The sequence below is a fragment of the Brachyistius frenatus genome, unplaced genomic scaffold (assembly GCF_029030835.1).
Source record: "Brachyistius frenatus isolate BFR_SWC_R1_liver_20210118 unplaced genomic scaffold, ASM2903083v1 Contig_100, whole genome shotgun sequence".
Lineage (NCBI taxonomy): Eukaryota > Metazoa > Chordata > Actinopteri > Embiotocidae > Brachyistius > Brachyistius frenatus.
The window spans coordinates 607,137-626,234 of record NW_027210699.1 but is presented as its reverse complement, the minus strand read 5'-3'; the positions used below and the strand labels follow the sequence as shown (position 1 = coordinate 626,234).

At 40.3% G+C, this 19,098-nt stretch overlaps 1 protein-coding gene across 1 annotated transcript in view; it reads left to right on the top strand.

Moving 5' to 3' along the window:
* il16 (interleukin 16) overlaps positions 1 to 19,098 on the top strand; it is a 40,141-nt gene that overhangs the window by 7,881 nt on the left and 13,162 nt on the right. The window contains 12 exon segments of the mRNA XM_069711452.1: positions 1,320 to 1,459; positions 4,231 to 4,348; positions 6,985 to 7,128; positions 9,415 to 9,520; positions 11,672 to 11,820; positions 12,918 to 13,028; positions 13,436 to 13,550; positions 14,573 to 14,646; positions 15,344 to 15,590; positions 15,998 to 16,115; positions 16,705 to 16,837; positions 17,849 to 17,936. Coding sequence (XP_069567553.1) covers positions 1,320 to 1,459; positions 4,231 to 4,348; positions 6,985 to 7,128; positions 9,415 to 9,520; positions 11,672 to 11,820; positions 12,918 to 13,028; positions 13,436 to 13,550; positions 14,573 to 14,646; positions 15,344 to 15,590; positions 15,998 to 16,115; positions 16,705 to 16,837; positions 17,849 to 17,936 — 1,543 coding nt within the window.

Below are 19,098 nucleotides of genomic sequence, written 5' to 3'. Positions count from 1 at the left end.
GTGAAAGTGCCTTTATTAAATTAGTAAAAACATTTTATTCATATCTGTATTTTTTGGCATCATTTGATCAAAGAACTTTTAAGCATAATGTTATTGAAGTGGTCTGAGAGGGCGTGTCCTACAAACACAGATATATGTGCACGTCGCTTCAGATTTTAAATATGACTTAATGCTGGATAATCCCCCCCAAAAAACGTTCCTGTTCCCCCACTGTCAACAAAGGAAGATGGACTTCTCAAAAAGAGTCTAAAGACAATAAACACAATGAAAACATGTGTCAGTATGAAGAGGTTTAAAGATGGAGAGAACTTTGTGATTGTTGCTCATCTGGTGGGAGGAGCTTAGGAGGCTTTTTCCTGAATGGCCGATCCCACCTTGTCATATTATTAACAATCTCACAATCACTTTATGTACTTTGTACATGCAGATGTTTACAGCAATCACTGTCTCAGTTTAACATGTTATAATTCATTTAGTTTTTTATCAGAGCAAAACAAAAAGTACAGCTGAGAGGAAAGAGACTCATTAAAATTAGACTCGATATAAGAAATCCCTCGGTGCCAATTTAAAGGCACAAATGTACATAAATAAAGGTGTTTTTGGGGGCGTGTCTGTTTGATTGACAGGCCTGTGGTGCAGTCAGGTTACAGCTATCGGTGGGCGGGACGTAGTGTCGTCAGGTTTCCAATCAGATCGGTCAGATCCACCGCTGGCTCCTCCCCCAGCTCCTCCAAATATGGTCACTTCCTGCTCCAAACCGCTCCGAACTAGTAAAGATGGTGACGGACAGAATCTGAACTGGAGGATTCATAACGTTCACAAACCAACGATGACATCACTGATGGATGATGGCATCACTGATGGTTGATGACATCACTGATGGTTGATGACATCACTGATGGTTGATGATTGGTTGTAACCCAGTCTTGTTTTAATATATAAATGCATCTTGTTTTTAGAATTTAAATAAGAAATAATCATCTTTTCTTTTTTTGCCTCGGACAACTTCCTTCTTTTTGAGCTTTTCGTTTTCTTGCCAAAGAGCATCTTCATCACACTCGTTTGAACTTCTGAGCACTCTCATTGATAGTCACATGACTTTGCCTCATCAGTTTAACCTCCAAACATTTGGCTCGCTTCATGCACCCATAAAGCCTCCCTGCTGTTGTCTCTTTCCTTCGCTGTCATCAGTTCATGATGTGCTCATAAACTTGTTTTCTACCTCAGAGTAAATACTAATCCACTGTGTGCATATATTTGTCTGTGTGTGTGTGTGTGTGTGTGTGTGTGTGTGTGTGTGTGTGTGTGTGTGTGTGTAGGAGAGCAGTATCTGGAGAATGTGTGTCGCCACGGCAACCGCTGAGGAGGTGTGTGGACCACAAATGGCGGATAACTGTGTCCAGACGGAGGTCAAAGCTACTAACGTGGAGGCGGAGAGGAACGGAGGGAACCTGCACAGGTAGAAAAACACACTCACACTAAGCTCCTGTTGTGTCCTTCAACACGAGAAAAAGTTCAAGCTAAAAGAAAGAATCACGTTCTTCATGTGAACGACACTCAGAGTCCATCAGGGATCAACATCCAACATGTCATGTTTTCTGTTTCAGCATTGTAATTATTAGTGGAGACAAATTTGGAGAAATTGGTGTGATGAGCAAATTAAACTTCCAACAATGTTATTCATTATTTCAGGAATATTATTGCAGAGAAAAAAACAGTCTATAACCCGTGATGACAAAAGTGGGAGATATTTTAGAGCTGCATCTAAATGTGTCAGAGTTTGTGTTTCAGCGTGATTCGAACCTTGTTTGTAGTTGATGTTGTTGGCGGTTCACTCATCAAAGACAACATCTCTATTCATGTTTGTTTGGAACCACCACAATGAAAACTATAAAATACACACGTTGATCTGCAGAAGATCCAGTCGTGAAAAAGTAAGTAGATCCCAGAGAAACTGGACTTTTGTGACGTATTTAAACAAACATTAGATCCTCTCTGAAACAGAGCCGACAGTTAAATTTCACACACTAGATTTAGTTGTCACTTTCATATTTAAAAAAACTGATCAGTCACAAAGAAAACGTAAGCAAATCCCAACATTTATCAAACCTTCAAATTAATCAGCTGTTTTCAGATTAGTTGATGATGATTAGAAGCTGGTTGGGGACTGATGGGTGGAGACTATCTTTTTTTTTTAGACCTGTGACATCACAGGTCAGCAGCTCTTCTTGTACTGAAGTGTGTGGTGTCATCAAAACTAGATCCAAGGGGTGCTGTTGGTGTTCAGAAAACAAGTTGTGGATGTTTATAATTCTGGTGAGATACAGCTGCTTGAGAGAAGAACTCAGGCCAACTGTGAAGCATGAAGGTGGAAATCTTCTGGTTTGGTGTTTCCTCACTGCTTCATGGACTCGGCAGCTTGGAGTCAGTTAATTCAAAAAGCTGAAGTTACATCAGGAGAGAGACTTTTAACAGGAAAATGATGCGAAACATAAACGGATGGCTCAAGAGGAAGTGTGAAAGCAGGCGCACACCTCTGCTGGGTGAAGCCGTGCAATCTGCCCTTCAGTGACGATCAGAGACGTCTGAGCAGGTTTTTAAAACAAACAAAATGAGCTCTAAAACTTCACCGCACCGCCTCATCAGAATATCTCCTTCCAGCTCGCAGTCGTTTGGTGCAGAACAGAAAGATGCAAAAATAGACGTGCCCCCTGATTGCCTTGAAGGAATATACAGAAAAAATATAAGGCTGAAAAACATGAAAGTGACATTAAAGTGCAGCTTCTGTCCTCAGTTCAGTATTGAATTAGAGTCCAAAGCTCTGTTTTCTTACGCAATGATGAAAATCATTGAACAACCAAAGCTGTTATTATTGTTAGCAGTGTGTCACAGGAGTTTTCACATTACTCTCCATGCACATTATAAGCAGTCAAAAAAGTTCTCCCTCGATTAAGAGAGGAAAACAACAGGACTGAGAGTTCTTGTGTTGGACATTTGTTTGTGGGAGGATTAATTGAAGATGAACATTTCCTGTTTATATTGAGTGAAAGTTACACAAAGTTCAAAAGATGCTTGCTTTCAATTAGGCTCAAATTAAATTGCTGTTTGTGGTTTCAAAGTTTGCATGCATGAGCCTTTTATGAAACCATATTCATTCAACACTGAACATTTCAGACGCCTCTGATAGGTTTGTCAGTTTGCTGTTGATAGCTGAGAGGATGCCGGTTTCAGCATTATCTTCAGGGTTCATGAATACACCTGTGTAATAAATCTGATTAATGCATTTCCTTCCTCATATTATATTGTGCATCGTTTACGTGTTTACTGGCTTTATTGTTCATAAGCGCCACCAGCTGTCAATCATAAACGTGGTGGCAGGAACGTGTGCACAGACTGTTTATAAAAATATTATAAAAAGACATTTAATTTTTTCCATGAGTAATTATGGTGTCGTTAGCAAACCCTCACAGAAAAAACTAGTTTTCCACATCGGACACATGATTACACGTTTGACACACATGTTTTCACTTGGACTTCACACATACATACATACACCATGAAAATGTTCCAAAACCACACGTTTCACATGTGCACAATCACAATAATGTGTCATGTGATCACATGAGATTTTGCACATGTAAATTCATGTAGTTTTGGTGGTCCTTCTACAAACACTTCCAGATTAAGATATGAGTCCTCAAAGCGAGGTATGTCTCGGGTCATGCCCCGTGTCTGGCATGTCTGAGTGCAGTCATGTTGGAGTGTGCACACTGTCCTCGGGTTCCCAGTCAGATCTGAGTCAAATGCACCCGTCCTTCCTCTTCAGCTTCACTCTCTCGTCCAAATATGGTCACTTCTGCCTCCAAAAAAACTAGATGGTAACGGCCGAACTCGAGGCTTCAAAACGGCAGTTTACAAACAATGGGTGGTGTCACGGTGCGTTGCCATGGGAATGTGCGTCACATCGTCCGTGTGCAAGCATGTGCATGTTTGTCCACTCATTAAAAAAAACATTCCTCCATCATGCAGCTGGTGCTCAAAAAGTCCACAAGGAACCTTTAACAAAGACCTTCAGTGGGTTTTAATAATTCCTCAAAACTCAACGTAAAAACATAAATTATATTTAACTTTTAATTTCACCGTGAAGAGGCACATTTACTTTAATGAATCATCTCGTACATTTTTGTATTTAAAGATGTTTGTTCCTTGTTTTTGTCATTTTCTCCTCAGACACTGCAGCTTCCTGAGTCAGGACAAGCTGGCTCCCTTCAACGGGCAGTTTCTGAACAGCAGCGCCTGGACAGACGGGGAGGCGATGAGGAGCGTTCACATTCAAGCCTACACTAAGGTAACAACAACTGACACATCAAATGGTCTATCGATACGAACACGCTCTCCTACTGTCTCAGTCCAATAAAGCAAAAATACTAGTATTTATTTCTGCATGTTTATTTGTATGTGACAAATCCTTCACTTCACTTTGCTAAAATTAGGTGAGTTAAAAGCATGATAAGGTTTTAGTATACTGACTTCTTATCTGTGTAATTTGCTTGTTTAAATTCAAATATATTTTATATAGAAATAAAGAAATAAAATAAATTCCATGCCATCTACATGGGCATCCACGGTCTGAAAATAACAGTCAGTATTTCAGCGTGGGTCTGACAGTTTTATCAAAAAAACAATCAAATTCCCAGCCCTCCCACACACACTCAAACACAAGGCTCTTTGGAGTCCAGTTACAAATGGCTTGCATAAAGGAATTTAAAGAATTTAAATCTGGTCAGTAAAGATAAGTAATGTAAAAAGAGTCAAATTCAGTTAGATAAATATAACTTTTAGTCTGCATGGCGAGGGATTTCTGAAATAACAATGAGATTAGAAAAGGTCTCTTCCAGATGGAGGCAGCGAGGGAATTTGATCTGCTCTGACATCACCTACAAAGAAGGAACAAAGAGCCATCTGGGAATCTCTCCAGGTGGTGATGGAAAGTCAGGGAAACATCAAGAAATCTGATCCTCTGTAAAATATCATTATATGTATTATTATTATTAAAAGAAAAATGGTGAGGTGGTAAAGAGTCTTGCTCTTACATAAAGAATTGCACAGATTTCAGTATTTCTGTTGCCGTGGGAGCTTTTCCTGCTGAGTGTAACAACTTGTCATCCTGCCAAGTCTATTTGAGTCACTTTTAAGAGGCTGTGGAAACCTGAACAGCAGCTGGAAGAAAAAAAGATGGAGGAAAAGAGCAGTAGGAAAGAATGTGTAACATGTGACGACTCCGCTCAGCTGATTCTGTTTTCGTTAATGTCTTTTTAAAACAGATGAATGACTCATTTCAGTCTGATACACTCACAGTTTATTCAACTACTATAATGCTAATATCTTAGCAATAAAGTAGTTGTATTGCTATAATATACAATACTACCGTACATAACACTGTAACTGTTCTATGCATAAAGCATACACAGCACAGTAATAACACGGGGCAGGGGAAGCACGAACCTGAGTCATTATTCCAAGTTACATCTCTTGATCAACATCAACACCTGTCTTATGTGAGTTTTGTGTCAAAGCCGAATGTTTCCCATTAGACATTTAATAACGTCGCAGGAGAACTCGGTGTTGACAGTCCGACCCGGGGAGACGAACTCACGATGCACAACACTGCAAATGTCAAACCCACCTGGTGGCTCCTGAGCTGACGCGCCTGCTTCGATCTCTCACAGTGTGACTCTTCTTGTCTTGTAACGCGAATACCATACAAAACACTTCACCTGACGCAAAATTGTATTCACTCTTTGGTGAAAATTGCAAAAGCACACGTACCAGTGGTCACAAATACACGTGTAACACAGGCACTGATGTTGATGAAGCGACCTCAACTGGAGTACCTACTCATGAAAGTTATTGCTTCCCCCTTCTCCATCTATATCTCTGTGCTGAGCTCCGTTCACACGCAACAAGAGCAGTCTCTGAACTTTTTGATCGCTCCCAGTAAAAAATGAGATTTTAAAATGATTCCCATTCTCAGCAGGTAACCAATGAAAGGATGCCAGGACAGGTAAAATGCTCACTGACAGTCATTAGCCTAGCTGCATCATTCTGAACCAGCTGCATTCAGGACATTAGTCTGTCCACATACAAGGAATTTCAATAGTCAGCACGGGCTTGACCTTTACGAAGACTCTTATATGAAAGAATCTGACTTTAACAACAGATTTGATCAGCAGGTCTACCTTAAAAGAATAATCAAAAATAACACATGGGTTCTTTGCTTGAGGTTTACAGCAAGGTGCCAGAAAACCGACACAAGATGAAATATTATCTTGTTTTGGAGAAGGATGGAGCACCAACATTTTCAATAATACACTATAGTATGTTACACTATACTGTAGCTTCCTAAAACTGTCACATTTATATTTACCCTGTCTCATCTTAAACCTCAGTAAATAATTAAACAGAATTAGCGAGCGGTCCCGGGTTCAAATCCCGGACGAGACCCCAAATCATGTAACAACCACCAAGGTCCAACATATTCAAAAGCAAAACTCAGGTTGCAGCCAAAAAGGAACAAGGTTTATGTCCAACCAAAAATAGCAACAAACATAATATTGATCTGCCACAAACAAAACAAAATGCTGATGAGCCAGCCAGAATGAACAACAACAGTCCAACCCACATTGGGTGGTCGGAACCGGTGTGTCCCCTCTAACCTAAGGGAAGCAAAAAACTAAACCTAACAGAACAAAAGCCACACAAATAAAACTGCTGAACCCATCAGAAACAACAAAAAACAACCATACAGGGACTCCAGATTCCTGCCAAGCAACATGGCTGCTGCTGCTGCTGATAGAAGAGAGAGAGAAAGTCTGTCCTCGTCCTTTATTGGCTTCCCTCTAATCAGCCGATCAGGCCAGCCAACTGACTCCTATTGGTCCACAGTTGTAATGTTTGTCTTTGCTGATGTGTTTTGTGCTTTAGGACATTTCCACATATGAAGACAGTCTCCATTCACACAATCTGACGACGAGAACACAGCATCCGACTCTGTTTTCCCCACCTGATCCTCTGTCACTGCCTGGATACACAGATGAAGAATTTATGGCCAACAACAATCATCTCAAGGTAAACTCATCTTTTGTGTATCTAGTCCCTCTGTGGATTTTATAACTATGTCTTCTTTCAATTTTCTGTCTAATCTCACACAGATATAATGCTTGTAAAACAGAAAGTCTCCATGATACAAATTTGTCCATTTTAAGGTAAAAACCTGGTTTACTGTCAGGTTAAGGTTCATGTTAGGTTTATGTTACGGTTTGGGTAAGATTAGTTCTATGCAAGTAGTTGTAGGTTAAATTCAGACTTGACACACCAAACGCATCGCTTGGTTGACGTTGAAGATGTGCCGGTGCAACGCACATTTGGTGTCAATTTTGTGGTGAACTTGCTCAGGTCCATCTCAGACCTGGTCCGAATCCGGCTCAGACCAGGTCCGAGTCCAGCGTGGCCAGCGGAGAGTTGTTCAGTGGCCACGAGCGCACGTGAAGAGACCGATCCAAAATCCCACTGACAGGTTTGCTGAATGTTCTAACTATTTAATCCCACTTGCATAAATAATTAAAACAGGGTTATTTTTTAACTGATTCAGTTCATTGAATGGAAAATTAATCTGACTCTTGTCTATTGAATTGGATGTGAATCAGACAGTTGGCTCAGCAACCAATCTCAGCCATAAAATGTTAAAGCCAACTCAGGTTAAGTGCAAATAAATTGCATTTTAATTACATATAAAGGGGTAACTATTCAAAAGCCTTTTCATTTACTCATCTGGTTTAGTAAACTAGCCAGCTGTGTAAAACCACAGAGTGTGACACTGCATCATTAACACACAAAAGATTAGGGCAATTTATGCACGGCAGCTTAGGTCAATTTAAAAATGATCGGAAAGTAAATTATTCACACTCAAAGCTCCGATGCAGTTTATTTATTAACACCACAACATCAGTGATGTTTGGAGCCCATTGCTATTTATCGGTGTTGTTAATAAATTAGTAAGGCGTATAATTTGCTTGTACTCACTCCTCAACATTGTTGCTGCACCTGATTTCACTACGAGGGTGGATAAAATGTTAAATGGTCTGTACTTGTGTAGCGCTTTATCACCTTTCGGTCTCAAAGCTCTTTAACATGGTTTTTCCATTCACACACTAATGAGACAGATCACCATGCAAGGTGCTGCCATCAGGAGCACATTCACACACTGATGGTACACCATCAGGAGCAACTTAGGGTTCGGTGTCTTGCTCAAGGACACTTAGGCATGCGGACAGGAGGAGCTGGGGATTGAACCACCACCCTTCTAATTAGTGTTCAACCCACTCTACCATCTGAGCCACGGCCTCCCAGTCAGGATCAATAAGCACCAAGACTGCTCCTCATGTGTGCAAACAAAGTCCAACATCTTGATGTGCACAGAGAACATTAACCCTTCGTGAGTAATTACTCCAAGTTTCATCGCAAAATCAGCACCTGAGTTACGCATGCTTTTATGAGACCTGGTCCAGGTGCGTCTGCGATGTTTTACACACCTAAAATTTGAGCAGGTTTGCTCATTTTCAACGTGCTGTAAACAGGCACATTGTCGTGTCGGAGATCTTAAGTGCCGTCACGCCACAGCTCAGGTCATGTTTACTGAATGTGACGGCTAGCAGGACTCATGTTGACCGTCTGACCGTGGAGGATTAATCCACCCTGCGCAGCCCGTGAATGGAAAGAAAACCCACCTCGTGGTCTGACCTGATTCACCTTTTTAGTTTTCTTTAACATTATGCCCCTCGGAAATGTGAATGCCACTCAAAACACCTCGTACAACTCATTCCTTCATTGCCGTAGACTTCCTGAAGAGTGCTCTGCAGTGGTCACGAAAACAAGTGTAACTCAGGAACTGAGGATGATCAAGCATTTACTCATTAGTGTTGGACCTTCCTGCTGCTCCGTGCACATCACAATGCTCTGTTTACGTGCATGATGAGCAGAATCAGAACTTATTGATCCACCTGGATGAGTGTTCTTTGTTCCCTTTGACATCAGTGTTTGGCGTCTATAAGATGCAGGTTTTGGTCTTCCATGACTGAACTGCTGTCTACACTGGGTAACATATTAGTTACCTCTTCCCGAGCCCGCGATCAGACCGTGGAGGCCGACTCGTAGTACCATAAATTCAGAGATTAGAGCCTGAACCTCCAGACGAGTCTGTCTGATTCCGCCGGCGTAAAGTTTGGATGGTTGCGTCCGTTTGCTCCTTCTTCATTCATAAGAATCGGACATAGCCGTGTACATGAGCACGAGTCAACGTGGTTTCCTGTGAAATGATGGGAACACGACTGTGTGTGCTCCTCTGTGTGTTCGTAGTTACCCATCCCAGAGGTGAATGAGGACAGATGCTGGGAGACGGAGAAGCCTGAGGACAGTCCACCGGGACAGACGGCCAACAACAGGATGCGCTCCAATTCAACCAGTGTGTAAAACACAGTTTTCATTCAACAGTCACAGAACCAATCAACATCTGCCAACATGAAACAGCTATCAATGCTCGTGTTTTACTTTGGATGTAAAACGATCAAATTGGGGTAAAGAAGTGCACAAACAGGAGGAGGCTGCTGTTCCTTTTTTTTTTTTTTTATATTATCAAGGAATATTGCACATAGAATAAACAATGTCGGTTTGGCAGTGAGAGTTATGATTATAGATAAAGCAGCATGATAAAAATTGGTGATGTATAAAATATAATGTACGAAATGCAATCCTGTAGAGGTCTGTAAAAGAGTTCAGGCTTATATTATGACATACAAGTGGTGGAGTCTGAAAATTTAGGCTGAAAAAAAAGCTTCCCTGTAAGAAGAGTAAAGCAGATGTTGAAATGAATATGAAATTCCACCTAAGGTGATACCAGTTTTTACCACTTGGTAAAACCAGCTTGGTGGACGAGGAGGTGAGGCGAGGATGAAGTACTGTGGCTGTTTTTAAAATTGCATACTTCAATACTTTCACCTGCTATTTCGGTTGCATAACTGCGTTGAAGTAAACTGACGAGTATAGAAACGTGCCTGGCGCTATGAGGACGGACGCCGTTGCCAACAGTCGCCCACCAAACCATTTAGAAACTGCAGAGAAAGGCTGCTGCTCCGTTCAGACAGCTGACGCTTTCAGCATATGAGACGAAAGCAGAAGATGAAAGGAGAGACGGAGCGATTGGAAAATTGTTACTAATATGTTTACGGTCTTCAGGGAGGTGCGAGCCAAAGAAATAATATCCTTGTCTAACCAGGAAGCTGCACCGCTTGTGGGAAATGTGGTGTTGATTGTAAAAAATGCTTCACAGTTCCACCGATGTGAGACTAAACAGACGGCTGATGGTCGAAGACCTGGACAGTCAGGGATCAGGGACACAGACGGACCTGTGCATTGTAATCCAATCATATCTATCAGTTACTTTGATTGGGATGTCGGTGTTGGGGATCCATTGGTTGGTTTTTCAGTTGGTGCACCACCTTAACTCAGACTGAAATATCTTGACACCTGTGGGATTCATGGTCCCCACAGGATGAATATGACCCCCTTTGATGATCCTCTGACTCTTCCTCTCGCACCAGCAGGTCCAAATGTTCACTTATTAAAATAGCTCAATTTCCGGTCGCACCACCTGACAGTTTTGGATCAGAGTGAAATGACAAGTGTTGGACAAGATGCCGTTTAAATGGAATCAGGATTAACTATGTAATAACTTTGATGGTCACATTTTTAATTTGTCCAACACTTGAATAAATAAATGCACCAACGGGTGTCAATCATTCTGCAACATCAGAAGGCCAAAATAAATTAAACTTTCCCAAGAAAATGTCACAAAATGTTTTTCCAAAAATTAAAAGCCGACTTCCTTCTGCAGATTTTTCTACGGTAAATATGTTCACTCTGTATTCTCTTTATTTAAGTATACACTCGTTATATTGCAGGAAGAGTCTCGTAATCTTAGAATAGATCTTTTTGTGTGTTTTGTCACTATTGAGTAGAAGACTTTGTAAATCATTTAGAGCTGCTGTGTTCCAGTTCGACTCGACATCTGCACTGTTTTATATGAGCAGCAGACATATGAGCATCAATGTGAGCAGCTCCTCTATTTCATTTGTAAGTGACAACACCCTAAAAAAAAGTGTCATTCCTTATGTAACTTTTCAACAACATACTCAAACTGTGTAATCGACGTCAGGGACACGCGGTGTGTCACAGAGGAGCTGATTCAACTCAGCACTTCTCAGGAGATATTTTGTGCTGTTGCTCTATTTTATTGTACGTTTTTTTCTAATATATTTGTCCTCCATGAAGTTGTCAAAAAGTAATGAGAAATTTAATCTGATTAAATGGAAAGAAAACTCAACATAAATGAAACAAATTAACATAAACATAACTGAGTCAGCAGAATTCTAATGCTAGTTGTTGTTGTTTTTTTAACACCAAATGAACATTATAAATAAAGTCGTAAATATTTCATGGTTGTTGTTTTACAATCAGATTTATTAAACTGAGATTCATATGTTTTATTGTCCCCCAATGATGTAACTGCTCCCTAATCCAGATGTTCATGTTCTTATGACACCATGTGTTTAACCAGGTGTTCATCCTTATTGGATCGGAGATCTAGATAGCATCATTATGAAGACCCCGGAGCTGTACGCCGGTCATCCCCACGGGAACGGTGGTTTCTACGGAAACAGGAAGTCTCTGTCCCAGCAGCTGGAGTTTCCTCACACCACCACACAGGTATCTGATGTACCCGATAGCCGGAGCAGGATAAAAATGGAATAATTCACCTGGTGACCAAAGGATGAACAAATATTTTACTACTGCAGAGATTCTAAAGAAAACAGTGACAGCAAATGAAGGCAGATATCTGAATCATACAAAAAATGATTACTTGTACAGTCTGATTATTTATACCGACATCTGACTGAAAAGAGATGATTCATTCAGTGCTGTACATCTATAATTTAACACTGTTGACATCCATCTTTTAACACCCCCACCTGTGACTGTTGGATGTGATCAGAAAAGTGCATTTCACAGAAGTTGATGGTTAAAACAAGGCGGGACGACAAACTCAGGAAATCCCCCGGTTTAATGTGTGTGCTTTGATTTGTGCTAACAAGTTTAAAATGCAAACTACAACAGCACCTTAACGTGAATGATCGAGTCCTTACGGTGGTGACGCTTTATTTTCTCTTCTCGAGGAGTGATTTTACTTTTCTTATTGCTAGCTGCATCTTTTTGAACAGACTGTTTTTTTTTTTTTTTAAATCAAATCACCACAAAGAAAACCTGCTGCCGGTTTGATTTCCAGCAGACAGCAGCTCCACACTGAGCAAAGAGAATACGATGTTAATAATAATAATAATAATAATAATAATAATGTTGGGAGAACAGCCGTATATTTCAGCTTTCAGACCCTGCAGCAGATTAATCTAAGAAAAGACCGGAGGAGGAAATCAACAGGAGTCAGTGTGATCTCGCTCATCGGTTGCAGTGGTGATTAAAAACACCAGCAAAACAAGAAGACAGCAGCCTGGATGTTCTCTAATTAAAGAAGAGCTGTGATGCTCAAAGCGTTTAGGTGGAGGTGGAGGTGGAGGGCGGTAAACATTCTGCACAGTTCAGTGAGGAAGCTGATGATGAAGGAGAAAAACAGTTTGTGAATGAGGACTTGTTTACACCAGTATGCAATGATTTGATCGTGTAGGCAGAAAAAAGTATTGAACATAACCTGCCGTTGTGTGTGTGTGTGTGTGTGTGTGTGTGTGTGTGTGTGTGTGTGTGTGTGTGTGTGTGTGTGTGTGTGTGTGTGTGTGCGTGTGTGTTTACAGCCTGTTCACCGCCCCTCCCGCTCTCTCAGCTCCGCCCAGCTGCTCCACTCCTGCAGCAACGTTCAGGCGTTCATCATCTGTAACATCGTGCTGATGAAGGGCCACGGAAAGGTGGGAACAATACAACCACTTCATTTCTTAATCTATAACTTAACTAGTTTTTTCCTGCTACAAGTTTAATATTTTTTACTTCGTGCAGCTTTGTAATATTGTAGTTTGACTAAATAATGTCAACTCAAACTTCAGCTGCATAACGAGCTCACTGTGATCAATAATTTGACCGTTTACTTTTCTCGTCTGTATAAATCAACTTTCTTAGACTTTGATTATGATTGTTGACTGTTAAACGTGCTGTGCTGCTGCTGCTGCGTTGCTGCTGTTGTGCTGCTGTTGTGCTGCTGTGCTGCTGCTGTGCTGCTGCGTTGCTGCTGTTGTGCTGCTGCTGTGCTGCTGCTGTGCTGCTGCTGCTGTTGTGCTGCTGTGCTGCTGTTGTGCTGCTGTGCTGCTGCTGTGCTCAGGGTCTGGGCTTCAGTATCGTGGGAGGGAGGGACAGCCTGTACGGACCGATGGGGATCTACGTCAAGACCATCTTCCCTGCAGGAGCGGCGGCTGCTGACGGCCGGCTGCAGGAGGGTGAGTGACATGAAACTCACTCAGGTACATTTGTAGATGGAAATAATAAAATCTCCTTTGTACAAGGTGTAAAATCACAGGTTTGTTTTCAAAAGGCAGACTTTTTATTAGAAGAAAACACACTTGCTTCATTCACTTCGGATCAAGTTTGTGACTTTAATCAGCTTTAATTGGCATGCGTGTTGTTGTTTCTGCTCACGACGGGGCCTCGACCTCCACAACTCTATTTTAAAACTATTCTATCCGACCGCTGACCTCAAACTGCAGAATAAGATAAGAGATAAGACTTTATTAATCCCACAGCAGCATAAGGACACGGTTAGAAGAAACAGGTGAGGACACAATAAGAAAAGTACGCATACAATCAAAATGAGATAGATAAAAAGAAAAAAATAGAGAAAAAGTATAAACAAGTAAGATCAATGTATAAATACTATATCCACAAAAATAAATAAATACACAATAATGTTACGCAGCAGCAGCAGCAGACTTCATCCAGAAATACATTCATTTTAAAGTTCTTACAAACCTCACTGTTTTCTACATAAAGTATCAATCTGCTGCTCTGTTAATAATTAATATGAGTTGATATTTGCACCCGTCCGACAGGCGGCTTTAACTCTGCTGTCCCACCGATCTTCAGATATTTTCTCACTGAATGAGGTATATTTACAGTCATAAAGGCTCTTCATGACCTGTATTTTAAAGACACGCCGGTCCCTCAATATATTTGTTTTTATCAATATTTCTATATTTTACTTTAGATTTAGATTTGAGAGTCACAATAATTCTTCAATGTGAATCTTGTATGAAATGTCATATTATATTGATATTGAAGCGTCAGTTAGTAGCAAAATATGTGATAGGAGGTGAGAGTAGTTAAAAACTCAGTTCAGCAGTATGAAGGTTAAATGCATTGAAGTTTACAGTAATTATGAATAAATGTGTTTATAATCACTCTCATCCTTATTAAAGATGAATTGCATCCGTTTTTCAGACCTTCTGTTTCTTCGTCTGTGCAGGTGATGAGATCCTGGAGCTGAACGGAGAATCGCTTCACGGTCTGACTCATGATGAAGCTCTGCACAAGTTCAAAGTAAGACATCTGCAGTACGTTCAGATCTGAACAGTTTTCATGTGAACTGAACGGAGTGCAGGTGGAAACAAACATCAACTCACTGAAACTTAAGTCATTTTTAAGTGTTGACTGTGTAGCCACAAAAAAAATAACCATTGTTTTATTTACTCATTATCAAAGATAAGTAACTGTCTGCATCTATAATACAAAACGATATGGTACATCCAACCTATCTGCTAGAAAATTAAGTTTTTTTTTCTTTGCCAATTAAGAGGAGCATCAAAAAGGTCTGAAACAGCTCCTGTATCATCCAAAAATATCCCATGGACGTCCCATCGTGTCGAGCATCACTGGATCTCCTCCGCGGCGTCCAAACAACGTCCCTTCTCGGTTTTACATTTTTGGGAAAAGAAGGAAGTAGCAGGGAGTCAAATTCATCAAGCGGGAGGACCGTGATGAGACTGGAGTGTTTTCAATTTATGGAAAACAACACGTGAAGGCCAACGATGAAACCAGCAGCAGCCTTCTGGTGTTATTCCTGTCATAAAAACCCTCTTCAGTCTCAGACAGACACATTAAAACTAAAAACTCACCTCTGTTCAGTGAGACTACATTTTAAATTGGCTTGGATGTACCAGGCCACTTTAAGGATCGTTGCAGCTGATACAAGCATTCACATCTGAAATCTGAAGTTTCCCCTGAAATGTCTTTGCAGCAGATCAAGAAGGGCCTCCTGACGCTGGTGGTGCGGACCAGCCTGCGCGTCGGGGCCCTGTGTGGTCAGGCGCAGGTGGCCCAGCTGTGCCGGTCCCGCTCCCTCAGCTCCACCACAGGCATGGCCCGGGTCAGCGCCGACATGGGCGACTACAACTACCTGAACAGCTGCGGCGACGCCCTGAACGTCCCGGGTCAGCCCGCTAAACCCCGAGACCGCATCATGATGGACATCGTCCTGCAGAAAGGTCGGCCTCATAAGTGGAAACTCAACATTTGGATTTTAACATTTAATTCATCTTCGCATTGAAAATCACAGAAGTCTCCACTCACCACTCGCTTCTCTTCGGAGGTTCACATTTTATTCAGCGAATCCTGATTTTTTTGTCCCTGATATGGGTTATGCTCAAAAAAGTTGAATCCTAAATTTCCCATAATGCAACCAGTGACTGTCTTTGTGTTTTTTCTTCCTGCCTGCTGAAGACTCACATCTTTATAACTCTACCCCCCAGTTTTAATGCAGGCTTTCTAATTGTGTGGTTTACAAGCCAAGATAAGTCACTTTTCACCAAAATTGGTTTATTTGGGCGTAAATGCTAAAAGTCATGATCAAATTGATGAAACTGAGTGTCATATTAAATATGTGATATCCCAGAGGCTGGTGTCGGTCTGGGGATCGGGCTGTGCTGCGTCCCGTCCGGGGACGGCTGCCCGGGGATCTACATCCACACCCTGTCTCCCGGATCTGTGGCTCACATGGATGGACGACTGAGGTGAGTGAGCATCACGGTCATCACGGTTTCAAAAGAGGACTGAAATACCTTCTGCAGGAAAATAATTTCAAATCCAGGTCCTAAAAAGGAAGATGCAGTAATTTCCTGCATGTATATGATGTAAGTAAGTAGTAGAGTTTCATAAGGTACTTCCAATAAATACATTTTTCCTTGATTATTTTCTGTCATGTTTTGTGCCTCACAATAAAATGCAACAGTTAACAGGTCTTTGGTCTGCAGGCACATCATAAAAAAAACATCATTATACATTCATGTATTTTTTTTCAACAAAAACATATATTTAAATTGGTTAACCTTTTAGTTAAGATGAGGAAAATATCATATTTTTAGTTACATTTGAATTAACACATTGTGGAGTTTTTCTGTTTAAGTCCAGCCGAGTGTTTCCCTGTCAGCGACACAGTGAAAGATCAGTATGACAAAATTTAATGTCGCTTTATGTGGATATTTTACTGCATAATCAGATATTTTAGCAGAAAAAAATCAAATATATTGTTAGTCAACATTTCACTGATGCGCTTAGGATCAATATATTTGAGACTCTGATGAGTTGTCCCTGAACTTCCAGGTGTGGGGACGAGATCATGGAGATCAACGACACCGTGGTGTACAACATGGCGCTGAATGACGTGTACACGGTTCTGAGCCAGTGCCGGCCGGGTCCGGTCCACATCATCACCAGCCGACACCCCGACCCCAAAGTATGGAGCGCCTCCGTTTCATCATCAACAGCCAAGTGGATCTTTGAACAATAGAAATCACTTTTAGAAATGATAAACCAAATAGATTTATTCTGGTAAATGTCAGTTCATGTGCGGCACTCTGCCTGAGAAGACGAGCTCAGGGGAAACAATGTCTCCTATTTTCTCTCCTCACTTCACTTGAGATTGAGTTTTAAGTGAAAGGCAAACAACAATGTCCCAGACTCGTTGTTCTCTGAAGGACCACATGGACCATTTCGGCTCCGATTCATTGTTTTTATTTATTTATTATTTACTCTGTTCATGTGAAGCTACTCAGATAAAGTTCAACCTTCATTCTACCTCTTCTTATTTTCAATAAGTCCCATAAAAACCAAAAATGTAAGTCTTGATAAAAGGGTCATAAATGACTTAATGTCTTACTTAAAAAATTAAATATCTCGCTAAATTCCTAAATCTGTAATTATGCTGCGTTCAAATGTTGTCGTATTCACCGTGTACAGAGGAAAGTCCATAAGAACCTCTTGTGGTATTCATGATGTTGAAACTCTAAATGTTTTATAAGCCTCGAGTTTGCTGATGTTTCCAGAAAGGTCAGAGGTCATTGAAGTTCATGTTTGGTTGGATGTTCAGATAATATATTGTAATTTCATTCATGTAGAGTTTATCTTCATAACTTAGATCATTTTCTTTCTTTTCCAACGACCTCATCTTTTCCTTCTGTGTCTTTGCATTTCCTGTTAGCTTGATACAATTTTAACCTCTGTGGCTTCTAGACGCCCTCCACATTGCCGTTGCCTAGCAACGGTGTTTTTACGACTTAACCACTAGAACGCAAAGCATACTTTTACATCCTGGGACTCTTTATTCTTGTATGTCGTCCTTTGTACACCCTGTGAACAGTTTATTTTTCTCTCTGAGTATCGATACTTCAGTCTGATTATTGATTATTGATTATTGATTATTGATTATTGTCCCGTGAGGTTAATGTCCGTCCTCTCTGTGTCGCAGGTGTCGGAGCAGCAGCTGAACGACGCCATTGCTGAGGCCGTTGAAAACAGCAAGCAGAGGAAGGATAAGAGCCAGTGGAGCATCGACGGTAACGCACTTATTTGTTCATTATTCATTGTCCACATTATTAATGTTCATTTTCGTGGTCGGTCTGAAACGTTGTCACGTATTTATCTCCACTCATGTTGTCTTCCTCTGTTAAATGCTGACATTTTATCACCGTTCATTTACCAGTTTATCTCAGATCATAGGCGTTTATTCATATCTATTTTTATTCATCACACCCAGATTTAATGTTACCGAGGTGACTTCTACATCATCGGACTCTAAACATGTCTCCTTAGTTTAGCCTTTAACTCGCTGCTCCTGAAGATCTGTTGCACTTTGAACTACTTTACCTTTAAAATGCATTTTACTTTATTTTATATATTAACTCAATTTGTGTATTTTATTTATTTTCTATATTTTTAGATGTTCCTTTGTATGTGAAACACTGCAGGTCATTTTCTTGTTGTGAAGCACTTTGAGCTGCATTTCTTGTATGAAAGGTGCTTTACAAATAAATGTTATTATTATTATTATTATTATAATATTGCACCTCCTATAATGTAACTTAATAGATTTATCAGAACGTGGCTTGTACGGTCAGTTTGAAGGAGTTTGGACTCAAATATTCGGAGCCCCGGAGCGGCCATAGAGATTAAGAAATTAAATAAATAAATATTTTCTCAGACTTCACAAATCTCCACGTGAACATGAAGACGTGATTTAACAGGCTGAGAAATAAACTGATGTTCATCTGTAAAAGTATTCTTCTATTAAACATTATTTAGTGCAAACAGTTCAGATTTCATTCGTTTTCAAACGCAACACTGATCGATGGTGAAAGAGCTTAGTAGCTATTGATCTCTACTGTTATTTATTGCTTGTTATTTATTGCGTGTTATTTATTGTGTTTATTTATTGTGTGTTATTTATTGCATGTTATTTATGGTATGTTATTTATTGTATGCTATTTATTGTATGTCATTTATTGTATGTTATTGATTGTATGTTATTTATTGTGTTATTTATTGTATGCTATTTATTTTATGTTATTGATTGTATGTCATTCATTGTATGTTATTTACTGTATGCTATTGATTGTATGTTATTGATTGTATGTTATTGATTGTATGTTATTGATTGTATGCTATTTATTGTATGTTATTTATTGTATGTTATTGATTGTATGTTATTTATTACATGTC